Source organism: Papio anubis, chromosome 8 (genome assembly GCF_008728515.1).
Source record: "Papio anubis isolate 15944 chromosome 8, Panubis1.0, whole genome shotgun sequence".
NCBI lineage: Eukaryota > Metazoa > Chordata > Mammalia > Primates > Cercopithecidae > Papio > Papio anubis.
Window position 1 is genome coordinate 16492494 of NC_044983.1, and position 17176 is coordinate 16509669.

The following is a 17176-nucleotide window of genomic DNA, read 5'->3' on the forward strand; positions in this document are numbered from 1 at the left end:
GTCCTTAGCTCAATGGCTGAGGCAGATGCAGAAGGCAATGGTCTGGACTGTCAACAGTCTACACTCCTTGCAGCTGAACAGCCAGTTATTTCTCAAAAAAGATCAAGAGGTGCATCTCCATGGCTGCCACAGGTTTTCCAAATCTCTTAGACTGTTCTCTTTCACCAAGCTGGGAAAATCTGAGCCCAGCCATCTCATTTCCCACCAACCCAGTCATTTGTTAAAAAAATAACGAATCTATCAAGCATTTTCAGTTCAGCCACACCAGACAGGCTTCTGAGAACATCTAGCATGCTACATTATCAATTCGAAGTCTGTTTTAAATTGTGTACCATGGGAAAATTACCCATTTTATTAAATATTTAGGGAGTGAGGGGCCTCATGTCTGAACAACTGCTCAATAAGAGTGATTTCCTCATTCCAAGACACTTAGAAAACACCAGCCACACTGGACCACTTCTGCAGCAAAGCACTCACCTGGGACAGAAGCCATCTGACATCTGCTATCTCTTCTCACCCCTACCCCTCTCATTAGGTAACAGCAAAGCTCCCTCTACCCCCACCCAGCTCCACCCTCTGCCAGGAAACTTTTCCTCCCTGACTCCAGGAGGGTAGCGAGGCATGTCAGTCACTGCCCCACAATTGGAGCCAGCAACTGGTTCACAGGTGGCCATGTGGCCCAACTCACATCCATGATCTGGAAAAGTACAGCTCCCTTCCACTCTTTGAATTCTGAGCTGTAACATGCTTCCCCGGGCTACTAAGAAAGAGAAAAGAAAGAGACTCAAACAGGCAGAAGCCAAGAGAGTAGAGAAGGCCATGGTGTTCTGTCCCGGGCACACGGTGCCTGGATGGGCTCCAGCTTCTCCCGAGTGCCAGGTGCGCATGCACCCCAGGGGTTGTCCTCCCTTCCAGTGAGTTTTGGACTAATGCGGATAATCAGCAAAAGACATTCTCTTCCTGTCCGGTGGCCCCTGTGAACACAGGCAGGGGAAGAAGGCCTGCGACTTTCTCACCACAAACTCCTCCCACCCACCCCTACCAACGTTCCTCTTCCCTGAGTCTGCAAACCTCTGGGAAGCTCTCAGGCCTCACCGAGAAGACTGGAGGGCTGGATCTGGTTCACTCTTTCCCTGGGGTCTGAAGGATCTGCGCCCTGCGTTCAAGGACTCAGATGAACAAGACTGTGTCCCTTTCACGTGGAGAAGCCGAGTTCCACAGAGGTTGCGGGAGGAGCCGGCATCACACAAGGACTCGGAGGGGCGCCTCGAGACTCCCAGGACAGAGACGGCAGCCCCAGGTGGGAAAGGCCCAGGCCAGGGACACGCTGGACCTGAGGTGGGGGAAGGGAGGAGCCCTCAGGCGCCCCCACGAGGCCGGCGCGCTCCGGGTCCTAGACGGGATCGCACGCTCCTTGCGGGCCCCGTGCAGGGAGCGCGGGACGCTGGCCGCCTTCTTCCTGCGCAGGTTCTGGCGCCGCTGCTTCTTCACCTTGTCCGCCCAGCGCTGCCCCAGCTGGCGCCGCCGCCACCGCTCCAGCACTTCTCCTTGCGCCTCAGGCTTCTATGGGAGGCGCTGGGGGTTCCGGATTGTTGCGCCGTCCGCCTGGTTCGGCAGGTCTCTCCGCTCCGCTTCACGTTGGCCTCCAGCTCTCGCGCCTTCCGCTGGTCTCGTCCCCGGAGTTCAGCAGCGTCCGGGCTTCCTCCCTTTCGGCTGCGCAACGCTCCCCTTCACCTCCTGCTTCTTCCTCCTCTTTGCGGCTTGCTGGCCGACTCGTGGTCACTCACTTCCACCTTGTGGACTACCAGCCCCGACGGCTCTTGCGGCTCCTGGCAGGCCACCTCGGGGGTGGGCTTGGTCGCCGCCCTGGCCCTCGCCCTCTCACTTTGGCCTTTTCTGTATTCCCTTTTGCCGCAGTTCCTTCGCTGCTTCTTCCGGTCTGCTGCTTCTCTCGTCGCCTTTTCTCCAAAGCGCTTGGCCTCAGCTCCTTAGCATTGTTCTGGCCCCGGGCCTTCTGTATTTTCTTCTGCAGTCGCAGTGGTTTTAATGTATGGGGGAAAGAGAAACATTCTATAGTCCTTTGATGAGGTCACTATCTTCTAGTGAGCCTTTGCCCTGGGATATGACCTTCGAAAGTGCTTCTCAGCATCCATTCCCCGTCCCCTCCACTTAGGTGAAACAGGAATGCTAGAGGGGTTGGGCTGAATGTTTCTCTTACTTCAGTTAAGCCCTTGTAATTTCCCTTGAGGGAGGGAGGACTAGAATGTTCTGGACTTTTCTCCACCTTCTGCTAGGAGCATGAAGAGACTATTCACAGCATTCGCAGTGAGAACTTGGTGGGGATCCTGGAGGAAAAACACAAAAGTGTAAAGACCCCATGAGACTGAGCACCCAAGAACTTTAAACTCTCAAGCTTGTCTGCTCTGAGCCTCAACAATTCATGAATTATTACATGTTCCTAAAAATACTGGCTTCGTCTGTGGTCTTCTAAACCTGGGCTTTAGTTCCTAGAATTGAGAATAAATTGCGATTATCTGTCTTTATCTGTCTGTTTTCAGGACAGCACTTTGCTCTGTGACTTCAATTCTGTCATGGATCTCAGAAGATTTATTTTCAGTTTGTTTAGTTTTCTCATTGATGAGAAGATGGGAGGGATAATCCCAAACTTTACTTGTTAAAGTGAAAACCAGAAGTTATGCTAAATGTTAAAATAGATAATAAGCATAAAACAAAACAAAACAAAATTAGCTTGGATATAGAGCCCTTCTTCAGAGAAGATCAGGAAAGGAAGAACATTTATTTCTTTCTCTGCAAAAGTGTAAGTTTTGTTGTTGTTATTAGCAAGGAAACAGAGTCAATTATCAAACTTCAGAATCTTGACACAGAAGTGAGTTAGCACTTGTTAGAATCTTTAAACTAGACATAACTAACTCTAATGCTTTTCTTTGAAGACACAAACAACATGCTTTCTACTTGTATAAGTCACAGTGAAGAAGGAGCTTTTCTTTATGGTATCACTGTTGTTACCCAGCCCATCTCTGTATCTCTTACTTGTATGGTGAGGAAGTGCTCAGTGACAGCTCAGGTATTCCCCAATTCTCCTCTTCTTCCATATGCAAAACTTTGATGAAGTAAAATTTTGGCTTGAGTCTTGATGAGCACCGTGTGGGAGGCTGTAGGGTATTGTCAAGCTCTCAGACATCTCAAACCCCCAGCCTCAGGTGTTTCTGTCCTTAGACACCAGGATTCTTGACTCTGGTCTTACTCTCCCTTAGTCACAAGTCTCCTCATCTCATAGTTTCCCATGACGATTCTTGCTGGACATCCTGAAGAATTTCAGTCACAATGACAATAATTAGAGACAATCTCAGAATTATACATGTGCCAATCTGGATGGTAACATTTTAATTCCAGGCATCAAGTTTCCAACAATCAAGGAGAAAAATGACCATAATCCATTGAAAATTCCTCTCCCATACTGCGTCAAAAATGGTCCAGATCACAATCCTACATGCTGGAATTACTTCCTCTGCCCGTCTCATCCCCATCTTGGCCAAAGGTTTTCCAGCAAGATCTGAATTTTAATCCATCTCTCTTCGCCTGTGTGTCCTGACTAATTTGGCAGAAGGAGTTCTTTCTTAAAACCTTGCCATTTAACTCACAAATGGAAATGTGAAGGGTCAATAGGTATGTGAAGAACCTATTCACCCCTATTCACTGGGAATCAGAGAAGTGAAAATGAAAAGAACCCTGAGCTATCATCTTAGATACATAAAACTGTCAAACATTTGAAGGTGACTAACACCAAGTGTCAATCAGGATATGAGGAAAGTAGGAATTCTTCTACACAAAAGGAAAGAAATCTGGCAGTGCCAAAAGAAAAATTAAGTACATCTATGATCTGCCCCTCCACAGATCCCTTTCCTAATACGTATATCCCAGTGATGCTCTGCTAATCTACAGGGGATGTCTAGAAAGGTATTCATCACATCAGTGTTGATAATAACCAGGAGGAGGAGGCAATCAAATGTCCTTCACAAGTGGAACTGGTAAGTTAAAAAGACTTACGTTGGGTTTCTCTAAAACCAGGCCCCAAGACAAGGATTTGTATTCCAGTGGCTTATTTTGATTTAGAAGATGATTTAAGGAATCACCAGTGCGGGAGTGAAACAGTGAACCCAGTACACCTTGAGAATCAATAAAAAGGTGCATTGTTGGCAGGTTGCCTGTGAAGAAAGGGAGCATAATCCCAGTAGACAACACCAGGAGGCAGTTTTGTACATGCCTAAGAGTAATCCCACCTTAGCATGTAGAAAACAAGGATATTTACTCTCCAATTCCTGTCTTCTAGGCTGAGTGGTGGTCCCAGGTGCATTAATTTGTAGTTCACCTGCTCAAGCACAGGCCAAAAGAAAGCCTTCCCACAGAGAGTCCCAAGTTCATGTGGCAGGACACCAGAGGTATGTAGTGGAACAGTAGGTGCTGAAGGCAACAATTACCTCATGAAAACTACAGATCTCACTCATATGTGGAATCTAAAATAACTGATCTCATAGAAGTTAAGAGTAGAATAGTTAGAGTAGTAGAAAGTTAAGAGTTGTTACTGGAGACTGGAGAGAAAAGGGTATGGAAGCTAGAAAAAAAGGAAGGATTTTGAATGTTCTCATGACAAAGCGATGATAAATGTTTGAGGTGACAGATATGCTAATTACCAGGATTTGATCTTTACACAATGTATGCATGAATCAGAACATCACACTCTACCAAATAAATATATACAGCTGTTATGTGTCAAAAAACATTATATACAATGTTAATATTTTATATTAATGTAAATAAAAATTTACATTCGTATTAATGTAAATTAAAAAGCAGCAACAAAGCCATATGATACATGTGACACTTATGCCACATGCATCGAGTTATTTCAGACACATTGTGTGGTACCTTTGGGTAAAGAAGCGAATGAGAGTGAGGATGAGATATGAAAAGAGGCAGAAGAAAACGAGAGGCCTTATAGGAATTGATGAAGAAAGAGTGCCATAATCTGAGAGTGTGACTAAAACCTTTCATCTTCCTCTTCTGCCTCTTCTAAGTTACTGGTTCTGCTTTTCCCCTTGACCTGTTTCAAGCTCTCACCTTCCATATCACACATGGGAAGTCTGGCATCAGACTTCCAGAGAGCAAGAACTAGGTGAAATACAATGGCACAGCTCTCCTAGCCTGTGGCATGGGTGTCATCAGATAATATAATTATCCATACCATTTTTAATGAAAAGATTCGCGTAAGAGATTCACAGAGGCAACCTGAGGCCCTGCAACTACATTTCCCAGAGATCCCTGAGGTGATCCTAACTAGACTCTGGGGTCAAGGTGATACGGAATTCCAGTGAGATCACTTCCCTTGCAGACTTTGGAAGGGAGATCACTTTATTACAGACCTTGGAAGCAAGAGGATTGCATTCAGCCTAGTTCCTGGTTGCTGGCCAAAGTAAGTAGAACTTTGAAAGTAATTTGCAGTGTACTTTGAAATTGGGGTATAAATCAAAAATAAAATCAAGTCCTCCTACTGACTGAATGGATCCCCTCTTGTCCTAGGCGACCCCAGAGAAACTTGAAAAACTAAATTCCAGGCCATAATGGAAAAGGAGGTGAGACACACCTCATTATACACACTCCCTTTCGGAGACCAGCATTAACATTGAAATAGTGATCATAAGACTGGCAAAATGGACTCTTTGTGGGAGTAAGATACCAAATTCCAATATGACTCTGGTTTGGCATCACATGACGATAGCAGACTTTGAAGGAAATCAATATATTTAATCCTCAAATTATATTTCTTTGACATATATTGAAATGATCTTGCAAAATCATCTTTTGTGGGGGAAATTTGCCTGTTTCTGGCCCTGCTCTGATTGAGGAGAGATTAAATGAGAGTCTGCCACCTTAAAAATTTGAAGAGAGATATTTACCATCTGTTTTCTCTAAGGCTGCTGGCTGGAGGTTTCATCTATATGACATGAACCATGGTTCCCACAACCCCCTTTAACTCAAGCATTTCATTATACTTCAGGGAGGAGACTACCCCTCATATTGTCTTTTGCCCAATTTCTGCCTCCAAAGAAAGAAGTAAAAACTAAAAGGCAGAAATGAAATCCACAAGCAGACAGCCTGGTGCCACACCCTGGACCTGGTAGTTAAAGATTGATCCCTGACCTAATTGGTTATGTTATCTATAGATTACAGATTATAGAAAAGCACTGTGAAAATTCCTGCCCTGTTTTGTTCCATTCTAATTACTGGTGCATGTAGCCCCCAGTCACTTACCCCCTGCTTGCTCAATCGATCATGACCCTCTCACACGGACCTCCTTAGAGTTGCGAGCCCTTAAAAGGGACAGGAATTGCTCACTCAGGGAGCTCAGTTGTTGGAGATGTGAGTCTTGCCAAAGCTCCCAACTGAATAAAGCCCTTCCTTCTTTAACTCTGCATCTGAGGGGTTTTGTCTATGGCCTGTCCTGCCACATACTGATTGCAAGTCTTCAGACAAAGCTTAACTCTTTCAACCAATTGCCAATCAGAAAATCTTTGAATCCACCTTTGTCCTATAAACTCTCCTACTTCAAGATGTATCAGATTTTCAGGCAGAGCCAATGTATACCTTATGTGGGGGCCATAGGCTGTTGGCCCCCTAAAGCTTCACTAAAAATCACTCACATGGGACAGATTGATTAAAAGGGGAAAGGGAATACAAATTTATTTAATATATATACATGGTCTATTAGCTAGGGCCCTTTAGAGGGCCAGAACTAATAGGATTGATGTATATATAAAGAGGAGTTTATTAAGGAGTAGTGAGTCACATGATCACAAGGTGAAGTCCCACAGTAAGCCGTCTGCAAGCTGAGGAGCAAGGAAGCCAGTCCGAGTCCCAAAACCTCAAAAGTAGGGAAGCCAACAGTGAAGCCTTCAGTCTGTTGTCCAAGGTACAAGAGTCAAAAAGCTGAAGAACTTGGAGTTTGATGTTCAAGGGCAGGAAGCATCCAGCACAGGAGAAAGATATAGGCTGGAAGACTAAGCCAGTCTAGTCTTTCCACATTCTTCTGCCTGCTTTCATTCTGGTTGTGCGGCAGCTGATTAGATTGTGCCCACCCAGAATGAGGGTGGGTCTCCTTTTCCCAGTCCACTGACTCAAACGTTAATTTCCTTTGGCAACACCCTCACAGACACACCCAGGAACAATACTTTGCATCCTTCAGTCCAATCAAGTTGACACTCAATATTAACCACCACACTTGGGAAACATGAGAATGAAGACCCAACTTCCCAATAAGTTACAGAAATTCATGTACTATTGTGAGGCCACAGTAAAGAGTGGAGACTCAAAGCATGGCCAGAAACAGGTAAATTAGTTTTACTGGCAACACAGGTTAAGAAAGAGAGGAAGGAAGAAACTTGGCTAGCAAAGGTGCCCTTGTTATGTAGACGAACCTTTTCTCATAAACAATAGATGGTAAATGTTTCTATCCAGATCTTTAAAGGTGTCAGACTCTCAATCTCTCTGGATCCTGGGAAAGGCTTAGAAAGGGGAGGGGGCATGGCTCTATTAATGGACGTTGTCCACAGACGCAAATTTTCCTCAGTTAAGACAGTTTTGCAATGCTACTTCTGTTTGTTGGCCAGTGGCAACCATTTTTAAATATATCAAAGAAATATATTCGAGGGTAAAATATTTTGATTTTCTTCAGTCTCCACTTTGAAATTTAAAACAAGTTTCACATACTAAAAGCCAAGGTAATAGCTTTGGAGAGATTTGGGTTAGAAGTATTTAGATAGAGACAGTCACAGCAGTGGAAAAACAAATTCAGGATAAATATAAATGAGCAAATTTAAATATATCATTCCATATCTTCTTTAGGCAGTCTCATGGTTTTGACGCGAGATCATTTCAGTTAAATAGCTATGTCTCATTCCAGGAGGTGGCACTGCAAATGGTTTAGGCCTCTAGACATAATGTAGGCAATCAGATTTCTAGTAGGAGGTATTTCTATAGAAACAGAAAAAAATAATAAAGGTTAATATCTGGAGTAGTCTATCTATAGACTAGCTTTTCTACAATCTCTGAGGCATCTTCATATTGCAGTGGCAATCTTCCAGATTTTCTGGAAGTTCAAACCAGTTGTTCAAGTGAACTTTCTGAGAAGACCTCGCATCAGCAGGTGTACATGAAGGTTGTTTATAAGTTACTGTTATTTTCTCCACATACCTTCACTTTGCAAGACTTTAAGAAAACCCCAGTTTTAATTGCTAGTGAATTCAAGTAAGAAAAATGGGAGAAAACATTGAAAATGTTACTTTGGAGACTTATAGCCAGGAAAAAATTCAGGTTTTGGTCTAAATTGTAAAAAATAATAAAAACTGAAAAAACAATGGACAAGGCCAGAAGATAATAAGATATACTACAGTTTTTGAAGTATAATTTTTCTGCTTCCAATTCTTCAATTTTATGAAAGACATAGTAGAACTGATTTATTTGCAAAATAGGTTTTGTTACTATACTTGGTCTGATTATTTGCATCAAGTGCAGCAAGAATAGATATGCACTGTATAGGCTTCTTTTTAAAAAAATGGCTTTGCTGGAACATTCTTTTTTGTAAAGAATCTCAGGTTAGACCTCTTAAAAACATCCTGAGCCCAATTAAGGATTTATCTCTTTCTACGAGATACCTGTATGAATTGAGTGAATTCTCTCTCAAGGTTCCAAAATAACTTGGGGTTCCTGGGCCTGTCAGAATGTGACCTTCTTTTACCCATTACAGGCCAGAAACCTGTGAAGGACCCTGTAATGGAACTGCATAGACAAGGTATGAGGCCAGTTTTATCCATAGGCCTATTATCAGCTTTATAAAGTCAATGTCAATTTCTTAAAAATATGCCATTCCAGTCAAATCCTTGACTTTTGTCTCCACTTGTGTCCTGTTAAAAAAGAAAACAGATTCTAATTGAATTTTTGCAAATAATTATATTCCCATAAATTAGCAATAATCACTAAGAGTTTCCAAATTTCAGAGAAATCAGGCAGATAGAAGGAAATATGCTTCAAATTTTGCTCACAAGAGTATACTTTACACAAATATTAAAAGCTGTAAATATCTAAAAAGAAAAAAATTTTCTTGACTCTGAAAAACAAACAAAAGTAGCAATGTTTCAACAAAACCCATGAAAAGGTTATTTCAGTCTTCTATTAGTTCTGTCTATGCAGTTAACTCCTATTCTGTTAGATATTGGGTCAGCAATCCTCATGAACATATTAGTCTCCATCAGAGTCCTGGGAGTTTTTTTTCTCTATACCAGTGGCACAGTCTCCAAAGTTATCATAAAGCTTCATTCAAGAGCACCCCTTAGAGTCCTAAGCTAATTGCAAACCACCTTTTTAAAAGGATCAAAGGAGAACAACTGTGAATGACAGAAGTCTTAGGACAGCCATGATCAAGGACACACTTGAGAAGGAAATTTGGTTATTTCTGTGGCATATAACAATTTAACATAATAATTATAAATACTAATAACATATATGAAGACATCAGAATGATAGGAATATCCCACGATTTTGAAAAACATACTAGTAATAGGTTTAATATAAATGTAGCTGTAATAAAGTTGAACACCATTTCATATTTGACAATGTTTCCTATATGATTTTAACATGCCAAATATACCGAATGTGTCTGTTTTTGGCTGCAGGGGACTTACTATTGAAAAAGATAATGAGGTCAACAAGACTGAATTTAGAATTGGATTTTAGAAAATTTGATTTTCTTCAGTCCCCACTTTGAAACTGAAAACAAGTTTCACATATTAAAAGCCAAGGTAATCGCTTTGGAGAGACTTTGATTAGAGTTATTTAGATAGAGACAGATATAGTGGTGGAAAAACAAATTACAATCACCAAACAGGTCATTGTAAAATAAGTCATTCATTTAAGCAAAGTGATAACTCAAAGACTTCAAAAAGTAAAAACCTTCACTCTTTGAGAGAGAAGACTCACTTTCACAAACAATAAGACCTAATAAAGACAGCATGAGGCCAACTAAATTTGTCTCTCTTCCTCAACCCCTCCTTTTTTTTTTTTTCAAAAGGTAAGCAAAAATCTTTCACTATCTCTCAATATTAAAAGAAAATGGTATTCAAGAGAAATCTAAATTTTACCATTGCATAACTTATTATTAATGCTAAAGTTAACATTAATATCTTACAAACAAATCTATTTAATTTTAATTAGTTGTAACACAAGGTAAGATTTTTATAAATCTTTTACGAGATTTTATAGTTTTCTATAAAAGAGCATATTAGTACTCTAACAAAACCCTGATATTTTGACATAAGGGCCTAGATTCTGGCCCTGCATTAGTGTGCTTTTTATTTTAAGGTTTAATTTATACAAAAATTAAATAATTCCTTTCAAATTTTAGCCAGCTGGCTTACATATAGAATTCCTTTTACAAGATCAAGTTTTCATAAATATTTAGTTTTGTCCATATATTTAACTTAAAACAATCTTTAAAATCTAAAAACATTTTTTTTTTTTTTTTTGAGATGGCATCTCGCTCTGTCACCCAGGCTGGAGTGCAGTGGCGTAATCTTGGCTCGCTGCAACCTCTGCCTCCAGGGTTTAAGCGATTCTCCTGCCTCAGCCTCATGAGTAGCTGGGATTACAGCTGCGCACCACCACACCCGGCTAATTTTTGTATTTTTAGTAGAGATGGGGTTTCACCACGTTGGTCAGGCTGGTCTCCAACTCCTGACCTCATGATCTGCCCACCTCGGCCTCCCAAAGTGCTGAGATGACAGGCATGAGCCACTGTGCCCAGCTTGTAATTTTTTAAATAGATAAGACTAGCTTAATATTATTGGTTTCATAAAAACAACTAAATCCTGAGCTATCTGGAAAAACAAATATGTTTAACATTAAGGTTTATACTTGGGTGAACACCTGATATTCACAGGCTATAAAATGGTTAGCAAGGAAATAACTTTAAATGTGACTAGTTTTGTCTAATGTCACAGTTCTCAAAGTAATCTAGGTAAACTGCTAACAATGAATAAACTGAATAAATATAAATGGGAGTGATAAATGCTTGTTGGTTAACTTTTATAAAATTTAAAATCTTAAACTTGTTTTGGATTAAAGAATAGGTACTCATTAATAGTTTGGCTCATTTCCAATTAAGTAGAGATATGGAGAAACATGCCTACACATTGTAGAGTGATTTCATCTATAAAGTGCTGATACCTGATATGCAGTGTAGGATTTCGTGTTTCCTAGGTTTAAGGTTACTAAAAATAAAACTTCCACTTAATATATAATTCTGTATATAAAGTCTGTGAAAGACATGTTTTTGATGAAAAAAGAAAATATAAGACAAATAGAAAAATGTATTCTCATTAAAAAGAAAATAATTTTTGTCTAATTCAAAGGTTATTTATGCAACAAAGTAAAAAGGAACCAGTAAGTAGGGGAGAGAGATATAAAGAAAGTTATAGATATAAAGATGCATTTGTGATAAGAGAGATTAAAAAGAAAAGAGAATTATTTTGTATGAAAAATAATTTTATATAGTAAATTTTTTTTCTGAAGATGACTCTTTAAGAAAGAGTGAAATTTAGGATACAACATAAAGTCCAGTCATGTTGTAAGTGGCATGTGTATAATCAAATGCATAAAAGAAATTTTGTCTGTGGTTATGTTGGCTTTAGTTAAAATTGAATTATTTATAGTCGTCTTTCTGGAAACTGAGCTTTGACCAAAAAAACACAATACAAAACCAAAACATTGGTTAGAACTATAAGGGTTTCTTAAAGTATTGAATTGCTCTTCATTAAATTCCAATAAATTTTAATGTTTAATGCTATTTTTTTCTTTTTGAAACTTCTCAGACTGATATCTCAGAAGTCAACTTCTGGTGTATCCTGCTGCTTTCAGCCTTTTCTTCATTTGAGAACAGCTGGGATGTTAACTCTCTCATTCAACTTTTTGCTGGCTCTGGCAACTTTTTTTTCTTCAGGTCTAAATCTGTTGCTATAGCCTGATGCTGAAGTGTTTCATCTTAAAGCTTCAAAAAACCAATGTTTTCTTCCATTATAACTTAATTCTGTGCTGTTGGCTTTTCTTCCTATGAGTGAGGGCCAGAAACCCTCTGAAGGATTATGGAAAAATCAGCTCACAAAAGATAGATCAGTTGAAGAGAAGGCATGCAGATTTGTTTGGAGTGTGTATTCTGGAGTCTTCAGAATAAAGACCCAAACACGCAAGGGAAATTGTCCTTTTTATGCTTAGATGCAACAAGGTATGGGCACATATAAAAATATGATTGAACCAAAAGGCATAACCTAACGCTAATAGACTGGGGAAACCCAGCAAGGCCTGTCTGTCTAGATTCCTCTTGACCTCTCTGAGCATGTACTCCTTCCTTCTGGGTATAGGGATCTTATGATCTATGATCCAACAAGGTAGGCTGGATAATTTCTTTATGGCTAATTCATACACAGAAAGGGAGAGGGCAAATTAGAGTAATATTTTTAGGCTTTATGGCTGGTTTTGAGAAAAAGGAGTTCTGATTTCTAGGTTCTGCCTTGGGGAAGGAGATTCTAGTGTGTATGGCCAGCGTTGAGGAATAATGGGACTGAGAGATAGGAGGCCAGGAGAAGGCCAAAGAAAAACTGACTTCTGAAGCTTTTACCTTGGGGCACTGTCTTCTGAGCTACAACGTATATTTAAAGTCTTCAACAAAACCATGAAACTTCTGTGCTGTTACTAAGAGTCACATATTTCCCTGCTCAGGTTACTAGTAAATTCTTTGTTAGTGTTGTTCGTCAGTGGGTTCTCCCAAGTAACTTTGGGTTGATATCCTCCCAGCTTCTATCCTTGAACCAGAACATTTGTGCTTAGATTTCAGCAAAAATGCCTCAATAGAGTTTCACTGAGCTACTTAGGTCACATGCCATCCATCAGCCAAGCTTTGGTCCTAGAGCTGTTGTGTTTGAATTGGTCCTACATAGTTCATGTGACTGCCCGTAGAGCTCAATATGGGCAGCCTATTGTCCACACAGTAGCTAGACGGATCACTTTGATTAGGCAAACCTTGTTCCCCTTATAACCCTTTTCTCATCCTATCTCACTTTGATTTCTCATCTCGTTTAGAATAAAAGCCAAAATGTAACCATTGGCTCCAAGGCCACTGTTACTTGTCAGATCTCATCTCAATTCAGTCTCCTTCTCACTGACTGTACTCCATTCACCCTGGCTTCCTGGATGTTTCTTGAACACTCAAGACAGGTTCCAGCTAAGGACCCTGGCACTTTCTCTTCCACTGCATGGAACAATCCTCCTCACACATATCCACAGAACTTATTCTCTAGCATCCTTAAAGTCTTAGTGAGCCTTTCTTTAACCACCTTATTTGAAATCAGTGCTCTCCCTGTGCACCCACTAACCCCTTTTTTTGTTTTCACCAGGCACTTACCACAATCTAACAGACTGCATGTTTTATTGATTTATTCAGTTTATTATTTGTGTCACCTCAACTCCCACTAAAATATAAGATTTTTGAGGGCAAGCAAGCACTAGATCAACAGGAAACACATCAAGAGTATTTTGCAAACTGTTTCTTGGGTGAATCAGTGAATGAGTTAATCAATATAATTTTTTGAGTGAGGAGCTTCGTGTTAGGTACAGCTAAATGGGAAATCAAGTGGGTCATGTACCATGAATACCATATCCTCTATTGTATAATTCTCCTGCTTATGTCAGAAACTGTTTATAAGCTTATTATAATTGATACCAATTGGAATCTCTTTTTTACTCATCACCAAGAAAACCACAAACAAGTTGTTTACCATTTGGCTCCTCATTTAATCTGGATTTCCAACTCCTCATGCTTGAAAGATGGAAGATACAATAACACTTTCCTTACAGGGTACTGAGACTATTAAGTGAACTTATGCATGTAAAAGGAATTCATGCAATAAAAATACTAACAAAAGAATTATTATGACAGATACTTATAACCATTGTGTTTTTATGTATTTAAAATACATTATACCTATAATTAGCCACTCAAGGAAATCCAAGTGCTAAAGTAGTGATATGTTCTTATGTTTTGTTTTTCTTGCTTAGGGGATCATGGACATTGAAGCATATTTTGAAAGAATTGGCTATAAGAACTCTAGGAACAAGCTGGACTTAGAAACATTAACTGACATTCTCGAGCACCAGATCCGAGCTGTTCCCTTTGAGAACCTTAACATGCATTGTGGGGAAGCTATGGAGTTGAGCTTAGAGACTATTTTTGATCACATTGTAAGAAGAAACCGGGGTGGGTGGTGTCTCCAGGTCAATCAACTTCTGTACTGGGCTCTGACCACAATCGGTTTTCAGACCACAATGTTAGGAGGGTATGTTTACATCCCTGCAGCTAACAAATACAGCACTGGCATGATTCACCTTCTCCTGCAGGTAACCATTGATGGCAGGAACTACATTGCTGATGCTGGGTTTGGAAGCTCCTCCCAGATGTGGCAGCCTCTGGAATTAATTTCTGGGAAGGATCAGCCTCAGATGCCTTCCATTTTCCGCTTGACAGAAGAGAAAGGAATCTGGTACCTGGACCAAATCAGAAGAGAGCAGTATATTCCAAACACAGAATTTCTTAATTCTGATCTCCTGCCAAAGACGACACACCAAAAAGTGTACTCTTTTACGCTTGAACCTCGAAAAATTGAAGATTTTGAGTCTATGAATACATACCTGCAAACGTCTCCAACATCTGCATTTACAACCACATCATTTTGTTCCTTGCAGACCCCAGAAGGGGTTCGCTGTTTGGTGGGCTTCACCCTCACCTATAGAATATTCAGTTATAAAGACAATACAGATCTGATCGAGTTTAAAACTCTGATTGAGGAAGAAGTTGAAGAAGTGCTGAAAAATATATTTAAGATTTCCTTGGGGAGAAAGCTCGTGCCCAAACCTGGTAATGGATCCTTCACTATTTAGAATAAGGAACAAAATAAACCCTTGTGTATGTATCACCCAACTCACTAATTATCAACTAATGTACAATCACATATCCTCTCTACCCTCACATTATTTTGAAGAAAATCCTAGACATCAAATAGTTTCATCCATAAAATACCAGCATTTATTGAAAAACAATAACCTTTTAAAGAAACATAAGGACACATTTTCAAACTGATAAAAATAAAGGCATTTTAAGGATGGCATGTGATTATCTTGGGAAGCAGAGTGATTCATGCTAGAAAACATTTAATATTGATTTATTGTTGAGTTCGTAGTAAATTTTTACTGGTAAATGAATAAAGAATATTGTGGAAAAACTCATCGTCTCTAAAGTATATGAAAACATTGTTGGCTAATATATTGAGAATCAAAGTTTTTCTTTAGACAACTTAGGATATTATGGGGCTAGGCATGTTTTCCTCAATAGAGTCTTCCTCTTATCCTCTTTCTTGTCTCCTAGTTACATTCTTTTACTTCCATCCATACTTTGCCACAAGAGAGGGAACACGAGCTTTATTGTATAGATCTGATTTGAAATCCTGTGGACACAGGGTGAATTACTTTTAAAATCTGTGGCTCTGATTCCTCAAAGATAAAATGCAAATAATATTTATATAATTCACGGACAGATATACATTTTCAAAACTATTTGTTATATGGATGAATAACATCATTAATATTTTGGTTACTGGGCCAGCATTTACTGAAAGTTCTCCTTCCATCTTGCTTTATTTTCCTGTAACTTGAAATTCTGGTCCTACTGTCATCTGCCTGCTTCTTCCTTGATTAAATATTGATAGAATGTCAGATGTCCCGGATCTGAGAGTGTGCCTTGTGATTCAAAATCTGAATCTTTACTTATCCATAACTCAGAATTTCTGTTTGTAAATTCCAGTATCAGGGCTATAAACTGCAGATTCGTTCTTAACACTATTCTCCCTCTTTGACTTGTGATGACTATAATAATCTTAAGAGAAAAGCAGACATTCGAATGGATAAATATTCATTAAGAGAATAAATTACATTGAAGCATCAGTATTTTACGCAGCAGTGTAATAGCTGGGAGATCCTGGTGAGTGTAGATATCCTCGGAAGAGGTGGATATGAGATCTGGTCTCAGTGGGAAGGACAAATGAAAGACATATATCAATATTTGAAAGCCTGTCATCTTTCTTACCAATTGGGCTTGTTCAGCTCTGCTGCTATCTTGTTGCAATGCCAGGTCACCACTGGTGCTCCTAGGCAGACACAATTTTCTCACATTCTGACCAAGATCACCTCACTGGAGGATGTGGTGGCAAAAAACAAAAACAAAACAAAAACAAACAAAACAACAGATAAAAATGTGGCTCAAGTATGATGATATAGTTGTATACAAATGAGTCAAGTAAATTATATTGCACAATGAGTATCCTGAAACCCAATTCAGTTATTTTGTTCTTGATTATATATAGTACATAATGGAAAAAGCAAAAATATGTTCAGAGAGATTAAGAAATATACAATTTTGCTTCCAGGTTGAAGACTTCTGCCCTTATTATGCAATGTTACCTTTTCTCTAATGAAATCTAAATCAGTGAAGAAGAATCTCACCAATTGATTTGGCCAGAGATTTCAAGGTGCCTCTTAATTCTTTGTGTTTGTCTAAACCCATGTCTCTGTTTTTGGTGGCTCCCTGGAGACTAGGATGTGGCATGTCTTGTTAGAACTCTGGGAAAAGTAAGGTAGAAACCAAACCTTCTAGATGTAACTGGGAAGGTAGAGTGTTGGATGTATATTCCAGTTCTTCTGTTTTCAAGGTGAAGCTGAGTGTGCGTGTTTATCTGCCACTCTCTCTGCTGCAAGGCAGGGAGATAATATGGGGTAAGTACCTATACTGGTGTTCAGGCTGCAGCCTCTGGTCCTAGGGAGATACCTATTGGAAGTAAGCCTATGGCATATCCACCTATTTGTTTTTTGTGGCCTAGGGACATTCAGGAATGGAAAGCCCCACTGATTCCCAGACCTGGGTCATTAAGAAGATAGTGCCTTTGGTGGGAGCTATATAAGTTGTGGCTCTTGGTGTGTGAACTAACTCCTTCAAGGAAAATGAATA

At 39.9% G+C, this 17176-nt stretch overlaps 1 protein-coding gene, 1 long non-coding RNA gene and 1 pseudogene across 6 annotated transcripts in view; 1 reads left to right on the forward strand and 2 right to left on the reverse strand.

The window, feature by feature from the left end:
* Positions 1–1182, reverse strand: part of LOC116276333 — a 19763-nt gene extending 18581 nt beyond the window's left edge. The window contains exon 1 of the long non-coding RNA XR_004185750.1: positions 1096–1182. This is a non-coding gene — a long non-coding RNA (uncharacterized LOC116276333). The remainder of the gene's footprint in view (positions 1–1095) is intronic.
* Positions 1–16585, reverse strand: part of LOC103886660 — a 21683-nt pseudogene extending 5098 nt beyond the window's left edge.
* Positions 1189–15399, forward strand: LOC101010131 (arylamine N-acetyltransferase 2). 5 transcript variants are annotated; one of them, XM_021942082.2, is made up of 3 exons: positions 1189–1300; positions 4352–4460; positions 14179–15399. In XM_021942082.2, the coding sequence occupies exon 3, from the start codon at positions 14185–14187 to the stop codon at positions 15055–15057; it is 873 nt and encodes a 290-aa protein (XP_021797774.1). In that variant the 5' UTR covers positions 1189–1300; positions 4352–4460; positions 14179–14184; the 3' UTR covers positions 15058–15399. The 5 variants fall into 5 exon arrangements, with proteins under 5 accessions (XP_021797774.1, XP_031525269.1, XP_021797772.1 ...); XM_031669409.1 differs by lacking the exon at positions 1189–1300 and adding an exon at positions 2642–4049; XM_021942080.2 differs by lacking the exons at positions 1189–1300; positions 4352–4460 and adding an exon at positions 4850–5491.
* Positions 16586–17176: the final 591 nt, after the last annotated feature.